This window comes from Aristolochia californica, unplaced genomic scaffold, assembly GCF_029961685.1.
Source record: "Aristolochia californica isolate CCGP_79_NKW_82.1479 unplaced genomic scaffold, dmAriCali1.0.hap1 SCAF_11, whole genome shotgun sequence".
Lineage (NCBI taxonomy): Eukaryota > Viridiplantae > Streptophyta > Magnoliopsida > Piperales > Aristolochiaceae > Aristolochia > Aristolochia californica.
In genome coordinates this window covers 2,958,574-2,974,207 of record NW_027181782.1, presented here as the reverse complement: position 1 = coordinate 2,974,207, position 15,634 = coordinate 2,958,574, and the positions used below count along the sequence as shown (strand labels likewise).

The 15,634-nt window shown below is 37.0% G+C and overlaps 2 protein-coding genes across 2 annotated transcripts; both read right to left on the bottom strand.

Moving 5' to 3' along the window:
* Nucleotides 1-4,264: 4,264 nt before the first annotated feature.
* Nucleotides 4,265-7,815, bottom strand: LOC137944071 (uncharacterized). Its single transcript, XM_068789584.1, has 5 exons — nucleotides 7,615-7,815; nucleotides 5,124-5,238; nucleotides 4,913-5,002; nucleotides 4,719-4,817; nucleotides 4,265-4,605 (listed from the first exon to the last, which is right to left on the bottom strand). Exons 1-5 carry the CDS (start codon nucleotides 7,680-7,682, stop codon nucleotides 4,504-4,506), a joined length of 474 nt encoding a protein of 157 aa, XP_068645685.1. The 5' UTR covers nucleotides 7,683-7,815; the 3' UTR covers nucleotides 4,265-4,503.
* Nucleotides 7,816-8,504: 689 nt separating this feature from the next.
* On the bottom strand, nucleotides 8,505-15,592 carry LOC137943934 (TATA-box-binding protein-like). Its single transcript, XM_068789375.1, has 9 exons — nucleotides 15,331-15,592; nucleotides 11,295-11,382; nucleotides 11,132-11,203; nucleotides 10,688-10,738; nucleotides 10,529-10,573; nucleotides 10,289-10,381; nucleotides 10,042-10,143; nucleotides 9,865-9,938; nucleotides 8,505-8,823 (listed from the first exon to the last, which is right to left on the bottom strand). Coding segments are annotated over exons 1-9 (603 nt in total). The 5' UTR covers nucleotides 15,408-15,592; the 3' UTR covers nucleotides 8,505-8,822.
* Between the last annotated feature and the right edge of the window lie 42 nt (nucleotides 15,593-15,634).

Genomic DNA, 15,634 nt, shown 5'->3' with positions numbered 1-15,634 from the left:
ATCATAAGAAGTTCACTAATCAATCATACTTGTATTGCACAACCAAATGGAATTTTGATTGATCGATCATGCTTGCATTGAACAACTAGAGAGAATTCTGCAAAAGAAGTGGAAGTTTGGATCTTTCAAGGAGAAAGAACTCTCCAAGTTAAGGGTGTAAGTTTTCCTTTCTTTTATTTTCAATTTGTGAAAGGTTCATCTAGAATTTATTCAATCTAGATAGAAAGGGCCAACTAGGGCTAAAATCTAGCCAATCTCTTGGGGAAATTGTGATTGTAAAAAACGTGTATTGAACTACACGTAGCTTAAAGAGAATCAAAATCTATTTGTATAAATTTCAGCTATTAGAGCTTTGAAATAGTGGAATTCCCCAAGCAAGGGTTCTTGGGCAGTGAATAAAATAGGGAAACATCGATAACAAAAATTCTCTTGTCTCCTATGGTGTGTGTATATTTACTTTACATTGAAATTGTGAATTCACATGATTTTTTTATTACGCACACTACTTAGTTTTAATTTGAATTTCTCAATTCACCCCCCTCTTGATAAGCCACTTAGCCCAACATATGTTATCCCTTCTATATGAAAATAATGGAGGTAGAGCCTCATTTCTCTATTTATACAAAGAGAAGGGGGTTAGGCTCTAGTTTCCCCTTTCTCTTACAAAATGAGAGGGCGACCGTATCCCTCTTTTTTCTAATTTATATAAAATTATTATTTTAAAAAATATAATTTAATAATTTTAATTTTTTGTTGCTACTTATGAATTATATTATTTTAATTATCCATTAGATATAATCTATAAGGGCCATTTTTGAAAATCCCTACTTAAATTTACTTAAAGTTCTAGGTTTTTAACTACTCTTAAGGATATATAATAATGCTAAAGTCATGTCTGGCATTCCCATATTTTTTTACAATTGAAATTGTGAGCTTATGTTTTTCAGCTTTTTGTGTGTTATCAGTACAAATCTCATTCATACATAAATTTAACCTAACTAGCTACAAGATAAAAAGAAAAGATGGCAAGGCACAAGAGAATCAACTGCCCCAATCTAACCTAGCCATGGCCAAGGAGGTTGGGGCAAGGATTGGTTTCTCACCCCAACCCACAGTCTTATTACTATATAATCTCCATTCTTTCATGTAATGAACATAGATTTAAAGAGGTCAGAACATTTTTAACAAATGAGGTAGTTATAAGAAAGAAAAAGAAACCTTTCTCTTTCTAAATAATAACCTCGATCTTTCACTCCATGATTGATTTCTACTGTATTCTCTTTGGATTATAATTGTTGTATTTCTTCTCTTTCTACTGTATTTCTACTATATCTAAATTTTCCCTCTAATTCTTGTAAGATTATTTAAGCCATCCTGTGAAGAAGCATTTAAACTAGTACAATTATAAAACTTGAACTGGACCCAATGGGAAAGCCTTGTCCGTTTCTCTTTAGTTATCAAATCCTTGATAAGCCAAACGACCTCTTGGAGAGGTAAGCATTGAAGAAGCAGGCAAAGATACCCTATGTTGTGTTTTGTTGGCTAAGGTGAGGCAAGCTCTTGAATGTGTCATTACTGATCAGCTGCACAGAAACAAAAGCTTACCATGTCAACTGACTGAGATTCAAGAAGACATGAAGAAGAAAGAGATGGGAGACTTGCCTGGAGAAGGACTCCATTGTTGAGCACAAGGGCTCCAAGAACAGGTTGGACAGAGAGCCAGCTGTGCAGGTGAAGAAGCTGGAGGCGTCCGACCTGGTCTTGCAGCTTGTTGGTGCCGAATGTTAATTCAGGCAGAGGGTAGGGTGGGTAGTAGCATGAGAAGACTCGCAGTCCGTTCATGCAGTCTCTCTCTTTGAAATATCCTGGATCAAGGCCTAGAGACTCATAGATTAACCTGTGAAGGTCTTTCCCAAGCTTGATGGTCTGCTTCAGGTACTCAAAAGGGATGTCTATGTGGTTCATTAAACAATCTTAGTATCATAGGATAGGGATAAAGTGAGAATAAAATCTTAGATAGTGTCTAAAATTGGTACTTTCTGTTAGCGTGAGCTGTCAAATAGAAGAAGGAAAGAATTCACTCATGGTAGCATGAGTTGTCAAAGAGAAACTATAAGGATCAATTATATCTGTTTCCTAAAATCCGGAAGAATAATGTATCTTCCAAATTCTCTCCTTGTACTATAATTATATTGTAAACCAAACCGAAATTCATTAGAAAAGAAATAAAAGAAAAAAGTTATGTTTATCATAGTATCAATGTAGGCTACAGAGAGGATGAGGAAATCATCTTCATTTGCGTCTAGGTAATCATCAAGCTTTTTGACATATTGGTCTGATAAGGGATTATTTTCCCTTTGTATTCTCCTTATCAATTCGGATTAGAAGATCTTTGTTGTATTTATCCTTATCCTAGATCTCTATTGTATTTATCTTTATCCTTTTGGATTAATTGTTATACATTGTGTATAAATATCAATCTCAACTCAATGCAAATCACGGTTTAGTTCATCATCTTATATGGTATCAGAGCAAATTGATTCTTCGACCTTCCTCGTGATTTTTTTTTCGAAATCGCCTCCTCTGCCTCTCTGCTCGCAGAATCCACGTTGTCGCCATCGCTTCTCCTTCTTCTTCCAGCCTTCTGGTCGTTGTTAGTTGTTCGTTTGACATTTTTGAACCTCCCAGAGCCATCAGACTTTCACAGAACAGCCCAAGCTGACACTCTTGCCGTCACTGTCAGCCAGAACCTTCGCCGCCCTCGTCCTCCATTCGCTTAGCCCTCCCCACTATTGCTGCCAAACCTTTCCAATCCCCAATGTTACAGCCATCACCGGTCATGCCCGGGTGCCTATTTCAAGCCATAAAAAGCTTTATGAAGCTTACAAACATGATGTGGAAACTCAGGATTCATATAACCTAGAGGCTGCACTAAGTAAATATTCTCAGTTAAAATACCATATAAAAACGCATTTTGCACATCTAATTGAAAGAGAGGCCAGCCACTAGAAACCGTAAGACTTAGAACAACACGAATAATGGTAGGACGAATAACCAGACTAAGTGTATCATCATAATTAACCACTTGTTGTTGGGTATAACCCTTTGCCACAAGTCTTCCTTTAAAGCGATCAATTGTACCATCTGCCTTCCTTTTGATTCAATACACCCATCTACAATTGCCTCTCGCCAGTGCTTGTGTGTGGAAGCTTGGGCGTAGGTAGAAGGTTGAGTTGAAAGAGAAGGGAGGAGCGTTTGAAAGCACATGGGAATAGGGTAAAGAGTGACATAGGCTTTCTTTTGTATAATTCCAATTTTAAATCTAGTGAGCATTGGATATACGTTGCCTAAGGTAGGTCTAATGAGAGGAGAGAAAGAGGGAGGAAGCAACGAAGAGGTTACCTCTGGTTCATAAAAAGGAATAGAAGGTGGTAGAGAAAGATCAGTTGTAGTTTGTTTAGAGGGTGATTCAACCTATGCTGGACATGATGAAGTGAAGTGGAGGTCGTAGGAATCAAATATTATGTCAAATATGCTTAAACCTGCTTCATTAATCCCCGTTTGTTCGACTTTAACTTTAAATAAGTTACTCTTCTTCTTGAAATCTTTCTTATGGGATAAATGAATGAGAACATAATAGGCTTTGCATGATGATGAGCCATTAAAAATAAATAAATAAACCTTTTTATCCAGCTATCAATCAAAGCTGTTTAAATCCATTCCTTCCATTTATTAATCATCTTTTTTAATCATCCTCACAACCAGTACAAACATCAAACAAGTTTGATTAAACCACAGATTAGTATTGACAGCTTTAATGGTCTCATCCTCCATTCTGCAAGAGCACATAAAAATCATAAATATGAAACTTCAACCATACCATTCTGAACCTTCCCTCGATTCCAACGTTGGAAATAGAGAATGAATAATATAGTTTAGAATAGGATAATCTGAAACTCGGCATGAAAGATGGTGAAGCTCAGAGAGGAAAAAGAACAGGTTGAGTTTTGGGTCATAAAATTCCAGTCCTTCAACATCAAATTCCACTTTTATTAGTGAGAATAAAATTCTCTAGGGTGAGATTTATTGAAACCCATCCACATCCCATATGAATAATCCCGTTCATGGATGAACCAATGAAAATTTTCAACAAATCTCATCCCGACACCATGGCCAAATCCACCTGAAAAAAAGGCCGAAAATTCTTGGCCCTTTTAGTTGTTTTCCCGAATGCGTCCAGACAAGTAATACTTTGAGACAACTCTGGAATAAAACACGTCCTCGTGTAAAAACTTGCAATCTAATACTCTTGTCTAACAGAGAAAAACTCTCTAAATCTCAATTCATCTGATAAAGGTTCTAAATGACAGGCGCCTCATATAACCAATACAAAAAACATACAAAAACGGGTAAACGAGTTTACCATCTCACCATATCATGGCGGCCTGACCCAGAGACCGAAAGCCACCATCTCCTTCAACAATTACAGCTTCGCTATCCAATCTAATTCATCTTTGTTTTAGCAGATTTCTTTTTGGGTTGTCTTTTCGGGATGGAGTTCTTCATCCCTAGGAAAAAGAGTAGGGCGCCAAAGAGTGCCAGATTCTGAAAGAAAGAAAACAGTACCTCAGTACCAAGCATGCGAGGTTTGAGAAACAAACAGAAACCACAAATTCTGGGTACATTTATCAGAGAATATACAGCAGATAATCAAAAACCTGTTTAAACTTGAAGAAGAGCAAACTGAATTCCTGTGTGTCAATGTCATAGTTGTAGAAGTCATATAATATGGGAGTAGAAAGTACAAGATGAAGAACCTGTAAGGAGAAACAAGTTTCAGCAACAGAAGTGACTGTGCAACATTTTAGGCTGAACAAAAAAAACACAAACGGACTTCAAATCTAACACTCACCAATAGATATGCAGCAAAGGTGTTTCCAAATATAAAGAGAACACCTCCAACCCCCTTAAGTGTTATTGCTGCTGCAACTAGATGTTTGATCTGTGAACATGTGTAGAATACAATGTAAGGACAACTACAGCAGAAGCATCGAACTTTAATAGAGAGTATAACTAACAATGTGAAAATCAAGTTAACACCCTTGACTGGTATTTGGTCTTACGTCTACTTCAGGCAATTGGAACCCCACATTACGGGTGACAAGATTCGAGAAACCTTCAAATTTTGGAGCCCACAACTTTGCTGCTGGCCCTCCATCAGTACCAAATTCATTATACCTGAAGACAAAACAACGGTTACAGGGATCTCAGCAAAGCACCCCTCAACAATTCAAAACTAATTTTGTCAAATTTGTGATTTAGCATGACTAAGAAAATAAACTAATCAATCACATATAGTAGGTTATAAATCATAAATCGTAGGTTACAAGCCTTTAAATAACTAGGTAACTTTTCTACTCCATAATGTTTTTCTTTGAAAGCAACAGAAATCTTCAACCCCGCCATGATTTATTTTTCATGATTCAATTATTACAAATCTTGTCTGTGAGAAAACCCTAGAAATAGTTATTGGGTAAAAGGATTTGAAAAATCAACATAAACGAAAACTTAGATGATATTTCTTGTATTACTGGTAGGCAGTGGACCAGGTGCACGAGGATTTTAGTAAAAAGCAAAAAGATCGCTATCATAAGATAGGATCGTGTGATATGGTAAAGAAGCAGTTACCATCAACTAAATGTCAGATAGCATGTATGGTAAATAGTCCTAGATCATTCTCTGAAACAAAGAAGACAACCCTCTTATTGATATCCTCTTCTAGGAGCAAAACCCACAAAAATCATGAACTGGAAAAGTACACAAACTGGAAAAGTGAACTAAGTATCATTTGAAAACGGCCACTGAGAATGACACTTATAATCTAGATATCTAAAACCAGAACAGAGGGTTTTAGAAAATCAAATGTACACTATATGATGACATTAGAATTGCTAACTACACTTACATGGATATCAATTTTACTAATATAACGGGCCAGCAACTGACAGGGAGATGTCAGGTCAGAGTCACAAAAGGAAAGAGCATTGGAAATAATAGAAGGAAATTGCAAACTCCACTTGTGCCACAAGGAGTAACACTTGTTATTTTGATGGTGTGTCAACTTCTGTTTGGATGCTATGATTCTTTTCCTTGGTTTATTTTTTATTTCTACCAGCTACTTTCCCATCTCTAATCTTCTTATACAATATCCTCCTAATCAAGTTGGTTAACATAACATGCGAATAAAACATTTTACTTGATTGTAATTACCAATGTCAAACAACTTAAGAAAAGAGAGAGAAAAATACCCAATCAGAGGTAAACAACATGCCTTATAAATGGTGTTTGCAATTACCTAATAATGACCTATATAAGTTCCTCTAATATAAAACTCAAAACAGAAGAATCATCAAGTGTAAAAGAAAACAGAAGAATCATCAAGTGCAAAAGAAAATAGAAGAATCATAACTAAAAGTGGCAACTCAATGCAAACCAAACTCAATAATTGCAACCTCTTCTACTGACGTTTCCTCCTATTCCTCTTACAAATTATAAGGGAATGGACTAAAATAACACAAAAACAAAATCTATATACTCTATAAGTCCAACTATAGCGCAAATTTCTGGTCCAACAGGGTCACCAACTGCAACAGTCAATTCTTTCCCGTTTCCAATCATTTACTTAATGAAGCTATTTCAAGAATCATATTGCAACAAACTTGCGAGGAATCAGTACACCCCTACTTTACAGCAACGTAGAAAGAAAGACTTCCCATAATGGCCCTAATTATTGACATTAGTTGCTTCTTATTCCTGCAGCATATTTACTCCACCGAAAACCCGCCCACAACAACACAATCAAATATAAGTGAACAAAGTGTAGACATAACATGAAGCTTAAAAACAACTAGCCTAAAACGAATCTGTCTTTTAAACAGCGGCCTTGATCAAACAATGCCACAAACGTAAATACCACCGTAAATAAAAGAGAAAAAGAATCAAATTCAGCATCGCAAACAACCCAAGCCCATCGCCTAAGAAAGTAGAACATCACCCACAAGCGTAAATAAAAAAAGAAAAAGAATCAAATTAAACATCGCAAAAAACCCAAGTCCCACCGCCCAAGAAAGTAGAACATCATCCACAAGCGTAAATAAAAAAGAAAAAGAATCAAATTCAGCATCGCAAACAACCCAAGCCCATCACCCACAAGCATAGAAACTTCCAAATGCGCTATAATCAGCAAAGATCCCTACAACCCGACAGAAAAGAACCCAAAAAGCAAATCAAATACCAGATCTAAAACCAGGTAACGTCAAGGCAGCCAACAAACAAACTCCCACCAAATCCACGACAAAACCCAGCTTTCAGCACTAACAGCCACCAGATCCAAACACATAACCCAGCTTTGCAAGGTTTCGCACAGCCCAACCGAAGCCAGGAGTTCATAAGGTCAAAATAAGATACAAAAGCAGGTAAATAAGAGCTCAATTTAAAAAAAAAAAAAAAAACGAAAATGCAAAACACTAAAAGAGAAACCGAAGCAAGTGAAGCTTGCATGAGATCTAAGACGTGGATAGAGTAAAACAAGTACAGTTCGTTGTCAGCGCTTACTCTAGCCAAGCGGAGAGTATGAAGACGGAGGCGAAAAGGACTCTTCCGGCGAAAGAGAAGAAACCCATGGAAGGCGAAGGGGAGGAGAGAAGAGAGTGTGAGACGGAGAAATCTGCCCCGGCTTTAGGATCCTTCGATTTGCAAACAGGTGGGGAAGGAAAGACACAAAGACACGGGTTCGGTCGGAACGCGCCTCCGGGGATCGGTCGCTCGGTTTTTTAAGTAGGCGACACGTCAAAAGCCGCGACAGTCGACGTCTGAAAGTTTACGGAGGGGCCCACTGCTGTTTGATTTTGAAATAGTGCACTGCCGCCGCCACGGAATCGAAAGAGTTGGGTCAGAGGGAGGCCGAACCGGTGGCGTACTGGTTCAGGTTAAATATCTTGAACAGCTAACTACAGTTAAAATTCTCTCATTTATGTTCGCACTCCAGGGAACAAGAACAGGTGAGAAGGGAGAAACCTTTGCATAAAGATGATACCAAGACCTTTATATATATCAAAAACCCAGTTCTTTCAGCAGCATAAATCAATTCAAGGTTCTGCTTTTTCTGTCCGTCGGTCGACTTTTTGCCCTTTTGATTTTAAGCAGACAGCCTGACAAACTTTTTAACAGAAAAGAAGCACTCATCCTTATTATCTTCGACTCTATAGGAAACTTGGCTGCAACGTAATGCAACCGTAGGAAAAAGTTCAATGCAATAACTACACAGACCTGCCTTCACTAAACCAAACCGGGCCTGTACAAGTTCAATGTCAAATAGAACAAACACCCAAGTAACAAGTATAAGCTCTTATCCACATGCCTTACTGTGCAGACCTTTTACAGTAACAGGTTTTGTGAGCAGTTCTTGACTAAGCCAAAACACTCCGGCCATCAAAAATTCTGGGTCAACAGAACTCTACTGTACATTTAATATTAAAAAAACAAAGAGTCTTGGTTAAATGTAAGATCAAATTGTACAAACCACAGCTTAAATTGAAGAGACTGTCAGACACTTTTTCATTTAAAACTGAAGATACTCTTCTTTTCTACAAATCAGTGGCCGGAAATGTTCAACCCAACAAAACTTGCAACAACAGGTAGTGGCTCTTTGAAGCACTGAAACTATTTACAGTTTGCAAAAATATGTGGCTCTTCCGTGACCTCTTGTTGCAGTAAAACATTAGGGCAGGGGCAGTATTATTCCTTCTCTGACCTTTCAACAATCTGTGCTCACAGAAAATGAACAAGTCAAAAAAACTAAAAAGTGAGTATTTTGGTTTCAGTGCAATGTCACAAAACCCGGCATGCAGCATGTTTTGTGACTGTGACAGCTATAACAAGATTTCACAGCTAATCGCATAACACAATTTATAGACATCTTGAATCATTTTTTTTTTTTAACTTCTTTCTCTTAACAGCAGTTGCCTGTGTTTATTCACTTCACTGTATTAGTAGGCCTTGCAAGCTAAAAAATTCAAAGGGAAAAGAATCAAGCAAAAAACCTGTCAGCTTCAAGCTAGTACCAATGTCACAAAGACAAGCCAAGCCGTGACAATAACCATGAAATTATACCCTGCTCACCATGTGAGAGGGTAAAAGAACAACTTACGTGTACTAGTCATGCAGTTTCAAGAAACTGGAAAACCTAATTGGGGAATACCATAGACTCTGCAGCACCCAAATGACCCTACACAGGAACAAGTAAGTTTGATGTTCACCCAATTCACCTCTTACTGTATTTAATGTTACTCTCTAACAAATAAGAGTCTCAAGAATGTGTGTATAAGGAAAGAAACCCTGATCATTGTTGCCTGTATCACTGAAACACGTCATGTATGATGCAACACATCGAAATTTTCAGGTGGGTTATTCAATACTAAAACATATCCTGTATGACACTAACATTTTTTATAATTTATTATTTCTGAAACAGACCTGATGTTGCACCACAAGGCAAAACATATCAGCATCTCTGCCAACATATATGTCTTACAGCAACCCCAATCATGAGACTAGATATCAATTAAGGTTACTAAGCTTTAAAAAGCCCATTGCAGTATCACAATGTACAGATTCTCAATAAGTATATTGGCTCTAAGACTTTTTACTTCTAACTCTTTTTTATGTATGTTGCTACTAAGATTTTTTTTTTTTTTTTTTTGGGGGGGGGGGGGGGGAACCAGTTTCCGGGACTTCTTAGATAATGCAAATTAAAATGTATGTACAGAATCTCCAAACTGTAAATAGGTCAGAATTTCCACATACCATTGCTGATTTTTACGAAACTCGGTAAGGACTGGATAGATGTTCTCGAAAGCTGTATAAGTTTCCTCTCTTACCTGAAGGAAACAAGAGACAAAAGAGCAGAAACAGTTTAATAGAAGAGCAGAAAGATATGTATATGTGCATGAGAGAGAGAGAGAGAGAGAGAGAAGGATTCACCTTTGCTCCAGTTAAGACTATCTTCCCTGAAACAAAGATTAGCAGGACTATCTTCGGTTGCTTCATCCGATAGATCAGTCCAGGGAACAGTTCAGGTTCATACTGTCAGAAGCAACCAACATGGAAGTCTGCTCATAAGAAACACCACTCAAAATATCCTCGTTGTGGTGACTGGGAACTACTATAGCAGTCTTTTATGATTTCATGGAGAGAACACAAGGTTCAAACCATAAAACTTTTAACTTACACTAGAGAAAGCACTGTGTGAACAAGCAAGGCCTTCCAGTCTGATCGGAAATTTAGCATCACAGGAACCAACTATATTCTGGATCTTGAAATCCTACAAGGTCACAGATGCCAGCACAAAACATGAGGTTGAAACGCTCCAGAAATTTGAACATTGATCAACCAAGACAAAGGAAAGCTGAAGCGAAAAAACATGGTTAAAAACTGTAATAAACATAAGTAAAAGATCATCAATGAATACCTTAAATTTTGCTGGAAATCCCAGTTTCTGGATGATCCGAGCATACTTCAAACAAAAAAAGTTACATCATAACAAAAGAAAGTTTCCTAGGAAATTATTCCATGTAAGAACAAATAAAATGAAGCCTCTGATGCAACAAACAGACTTCACATGTCATACCTTTCTTGCAGCCAGTTTTGATTGCTGCTCACTTTTAGCACCAGTGCAGACCTGAGGGAAAAATCAATAATTAATCATGAATTTCCTGATCCTCCTTGGTCAACAGAGGTAGAACTATATTAAGTGGGATTGAGATCATCAGGCTACAAAAGTTTTCAAATATAAAACAAGATGCCCACTGAAATTTATAGACTACTGAATATCTAAATCACTAATGACATGTCCAGGCTAGCACAAATATGGACATGACTACTGAAATTTCTCGATCAGGGAATATTAAAAGAGTTGTCAACAGAAGATTCAACAAAAGGGTACTGAAACATCAGAGAACTTCAACAAAAGAATCTCACTCAAAAAAATGCAAGGCAATAGGAAAGAAGTCGAAGCTCTCTACTTTATAGAAGCTTCAAGAAAGACGGAATTATATAAGTCAAAGCAGCTCACCATTTTCCCAGATGCAAATATTAAAGCAGTAGTTTTGGGTTCTCTTATCCTCATAATTACAGCCGCAAAACGCTGCAATAAACAAAAATACAAGAAAAATCAGTAACAAAATTCCACAAAACAATGAAAAAGAGCAATGTCATGAAAGCCATGTTGCCAGTACCTTGGGATTATACTCTGCATTCCTGGCAAGCAAAGCTATACTCTTGAGGTCTAGCTTGCAGTCCAAATTGACTGTCGAAACAATATTCCTAGAATGCAAAACAATATTGCAAAGATCTCATGAATATAATTTTGAAATGCCATCAGTCATATACTGGGCAAGTGCTTCTTTCAATAGAAAAACACAAATGAACTAGTAAGAAGATGACACTTAGATGATATAACTTAAAATCAAAAAGGTATGTAGCAACTTGTCAATAACATATTATTTTAGCACACTCATTCTTTGCCATCAATGAAATGCTTTAAAAAAAATGGCATCCATCAAATTTTTTAAAGTTTCAATATGTTATACAATTCTTAATATAACTTTAAAACGAAAAGGTATGTAGCAACTTGTCAATAATATATATTTTTAGCATACTCATTCTTTGTCATCCATGACATGCTTTAAAAAAAATGACATCCATAAATTTTTCAAAGTTTCAACAACAAGTTATATAATCCTTAATACCACTTAAAAACGAAAAGGTATGGAGCAACTTGTCAATAATATATATTTTTAGCACACTCATTCTTTGTCATCCATGACATCCTCTAAAAAAATGGCATCCATCAAAATTTTCAAAGTTTCAACATGTTGTACAATCCTAACATACGTAAGAGTGCAAAACCCCTTAGTCACGGTTAGTATAGGAACCAAGGTAAGTGTCAATTCTTTAACTGGAAAAAGCACCCAACTGAATGAGTTTGAAAGTCCTGTAATCCAATTTCCATATTTGATGAGCCCTTTTTATATTGATGCTTGAGATTTATATTAAAATTTACTTATTCCAGAGTTTTTATTGATAGGATCTCCTTGGAAGGGTCCTATCTTCTTCAAAAAATTGTTAGAAAATGATGAAAAGTTGAGGTTACGGTGACTAGAAATTGGAATTAAGTGAAGTCTAACAGAGAACAGAAGGTAAGAGAAGGGAGGGGAGAGGGAGAAGTGAGAACTCATGGGGGGAATAAAGGAAATGGATGCAAAATTGTGGCTGGCTCATGTGAGGGGAGGAGAGATAGAGAGCTTGAGAAAGGAACAAAGAGAGAAACAGAGCTCGGGTAGAGAGGGAGAAGGAGAAAGCAAGAGAGGAAACGAATTCTTGAGAAGGAGACAAAAAAGGAGAGCAAAAATTAAAATTAGCCTTGACATTGGCTGATTTGCTCTAGCTCAGCCACCTCTATTTATACTCTCTTTTGCACCAATTAGGAAGCTCCAACTTCAACTAGAATTTCCAATTACATAAATCTAATAAATCAAATTACATTAAATTAAGTAAAATACTTCTTTAACTAAGATTTTATCTCTAAAGAATTTAGGAAGAGAAAATTAATGATTAAATCAGTCTACTTTGACTAGCCTTTCAACCTCTCTTTGATGGAATGTCAAAACTACCCATAAGCTGGCGCCCCTTCTAAAAATTCTAGATTTGCCCTCCAAGGTGGCATCCTCCTCCTATGCTTCTCCCCAATTTTTTAATTTTGAAGCCCCTAGTTCCCCCCTGCATGGCCTCTATGAGATTAAAGAAAACTTGTGAATTTCATCATTATGCATGGCCCAAGAGAGAGTTTTAAAAAAATTATGGATTATATCATTCCATCTCTGTTGGAAGATCAACCTTGTCCTCAAGGTTAAAGAATGAGGAAACCATTGCAACCTTCTTCAATCAGACTGGAGTCCATCTTTTGCTACCTCTTGTGATACCAAAATGTCATCTGAGGTAGCACTAAGGAGAAGTACTTCTTGAGTGTTAAATCTCGGGCTAGCCAACAATGTGTCTAAGCAGCTATCTTATGGTCTTCCTAGGTCCAAAGGAAGGCAAAGATTTGTTCAACCTTGTAGGGTCCAATTAGAGGTGTCATCATCAGTTTCGTATTTGTAAGAATCAAGCCTAGGCATCTTTGGCTGCAAGGAATTAGAATGTGAGGGAGATTGGTTAACAAATAGTGGTTGTGGTGAGAGTGCAAGCTACATAGGTGTTACACAGGAGTTAAGGTGTAGGAGGTGGTACGAAAGAGGTTTCATTTGTTGGAAGGAATTAGAAGTAGGGTTTTGTGGAGTGAATTAAGTGTGGGTGTACTTGGGAAATAGGGTTAGAAGTCGTGTTAGAGTGGGTTTAGGGGGATAGTGTGATAAGGTGGGTGACTGAATGAGAATCTTGGCTTGGAAAGTGATTGTGTTGAGCTGGGAGAGTTTGGCTTGTTTGGTGGAAGTGTTTGAGCTGATTTTCACCTTAAATTGACCTAGTTGAGTCATCTTTGTTTGGTAATCCTTGATGGTGAGAAAAAGATCTAAAAGTCTTTTTCTTTATGAAATTTAATTCAATTGATCTATTTTGTCATCCAACTTCGAAATTTTCTCTAAGAGATATATCCAATTTTATGGACTGAACTTGTGAGCAACAGCAACCTCCTCTTGCTATTGTTGGTCCATGCTTGTTGTGCTCACCAAGATTGAAAAAGGTATCAAACAAGACTACTTTTTACTGCCTAGACATGTATATATGAAATTCTTTGTGCAGCTTTTGCATGCTAATACCATTTTTTTTTCAGCAAAGAGTTACCCCTCATTCTGAAATTTGCCAATGCTTTCTTTGTTTTTCTGTTAACTTTGAATAGCTCCACACATTGGAAGGGTCCCCAATTTTTGGTTGAGATCAGCAGCTTTTTATAATAAAATTCCAAATGCATACCTTTTTTTAAAAGCATGTTCTAAATGCATAATTCTCACCTACTTAAATGGGTTGACCATGGAGGATTTCTTTTTACTTATAAAAAAGCAACAATTTTGTGTCAATCCCTTCCAATTAGAATTCCAGCCAACATACATCAACTCTTAGTAGCATAAACATTGAGGTTATAGCTATGAAGCTGGTGCTAGATGCAAGATGGAAACAACTTTTTATTGTTGCACTCCAATCAAAAGTTGTGAATTAACTTTACATAGTCAAAGAAATACATGAAATTTGATTGTTGAACCAATCGGATTTCATTGTGTTCAATTATAGTAGATATAAGCTAGTGTATAATATGACATAGTCTAGGCATCTGAGATCCACTACACATTTGAATGCAAAAACATAGCAGATATTTGAAAAAAAGAAGTTCCGGTGATCCTAGAAAGGCCTGTTCTTTCAAAATGACATTGCTAATATTTTATAGATACAGCACAGTTCATCTAACTGATTCCTCAACTAGGTATTTTTGTTGCAGTTAGGCAATCCTTCCTTACTAATGGAAGAGTTGGGGGTGCCAGTGGATCTTTTTATAAATTATGGAGGCAACTAAATAAATACCATATACTACAAAAATTTCAAATAAACTTTATTAAATTTAAGTTAGAAGACAAAAACTATAGAACCTAAATGGCCAAGCAGTTTCAGAGGACCTTTTTATATTTGGAATGATTTTGCTTGTCTTATAAGAGGGGTAACACAATTACTCCCGGTCCCACAATCAACTGCAACATAGTGGGACTCTGATCACCTTCTTGTTTTATATCTCTCTGGTAGTAGAATTGTTTAGACACTATTTGTGCAGAAAAGTCAGACATAAGAGGACACGTTATTCAAACGTGTTTCAAGCTCATTTGTCTTCCTCGTGTTGGCAGTTTACCTGTAGTTGTTACAAGATTATTGTCTGTATCTTGTTGGTAGTTTAGTTTTAGTGGGTACTCTGACACGCCTACGATACTAGAATATTTGCATTGGTGCTAACTCAAATTTCCCCCATATGATTTCGATTTTAATCTCAAAGATTTTCCGTAATTGCACCTTAACAACAATCGACAAAGTGGTTATCAGACGAAAGACTCACTCAAAAACTTTAATTTATACTCCACTTGGGTGATCTAGAGAGATATGGGCATACGAAACACAGAGCCTATTACTATATAAAGCACAAGATGTACAAGAGATGGAGCGGTAACCCAAGTAGATCATACGAAAGAACACAAATTCAGCCAATCAAACAACTCTTTAAAAGGAGATACTTACTGCAAGATGGGAACAATGCCAGATGGGTGCTTGGAGAGATCCACTGGTTGGCTCCCCTCCAACACGTGATCTGCCATACTCTTTCAAGAATCCTAGAGTTTCCTACTTCTTTCAAATGTTGATTCTCGGAGAGATTTCAGTGGTACTTGATCGTCGAATAACAGCTCAAACAACGACCGATAATGTACAATTTAAAGACTCTGCTTCCGACGAACAGAATTCCTCCAACTCTGCTTCAGATTCTAGAAGCCAAACTGGATCGGAACAGAGATAATTTCCTGTCGACACCATATACACCTCTGGT

What these genes read in the sequence shown, in the direction of transcription:
- LOC137944071 (XM_068789584.1), bottom strand. Translation starts at nt 7,682, where the DNA reads ATGGGTTTCTTCTCTTTCGCCGGAAGAGTCCTTTTCGCCTCCGTCTTC. An exon ending in ATACTCTCCGCTTGGCTAGA is followed by an intron (nt 5,239 to 7,614) that starts GTAAGCGCTGAC and finishes TTTTGTCTTCAG; the next exon opens with GTATAATGAATTTGGTACTG. An exon ending in TCTTCTTCAAGTTTAAACAG is followed by an intron (nt 4,606 to 4,718) that starts GTTTTTGATTAT and finishes TCTTTCTTTCAG; the next exon opens with AATCTGGCACTCTTTGGCGC.
- LOC137943934 (XM_068789375.1), bottom strand. Translation starts at nt 15,407, where the DNA reads ATGGCAGATCACGTGTTGGAGGGGAGCCAACCAGTGGATCTCTCCAAG. An exon ending in ATGCAGAGTATAATCCCAAG is followed by an intron (nt 11,204 to 11,294) that starts GTACTGGCAACA and finishes TGTTTATTGCAG; the next exon opens with CGTTTTGCGGCTGTAATTAT. An exon ending in GATTTCCAGCAAAATTTAAG is followed by an intron (nt 10,382 to 10,528) that starts GTATTCATTGAT and finishes GTGACCTTGTAG; the next exon opens with GATTTCAAGATCCAGAATAT.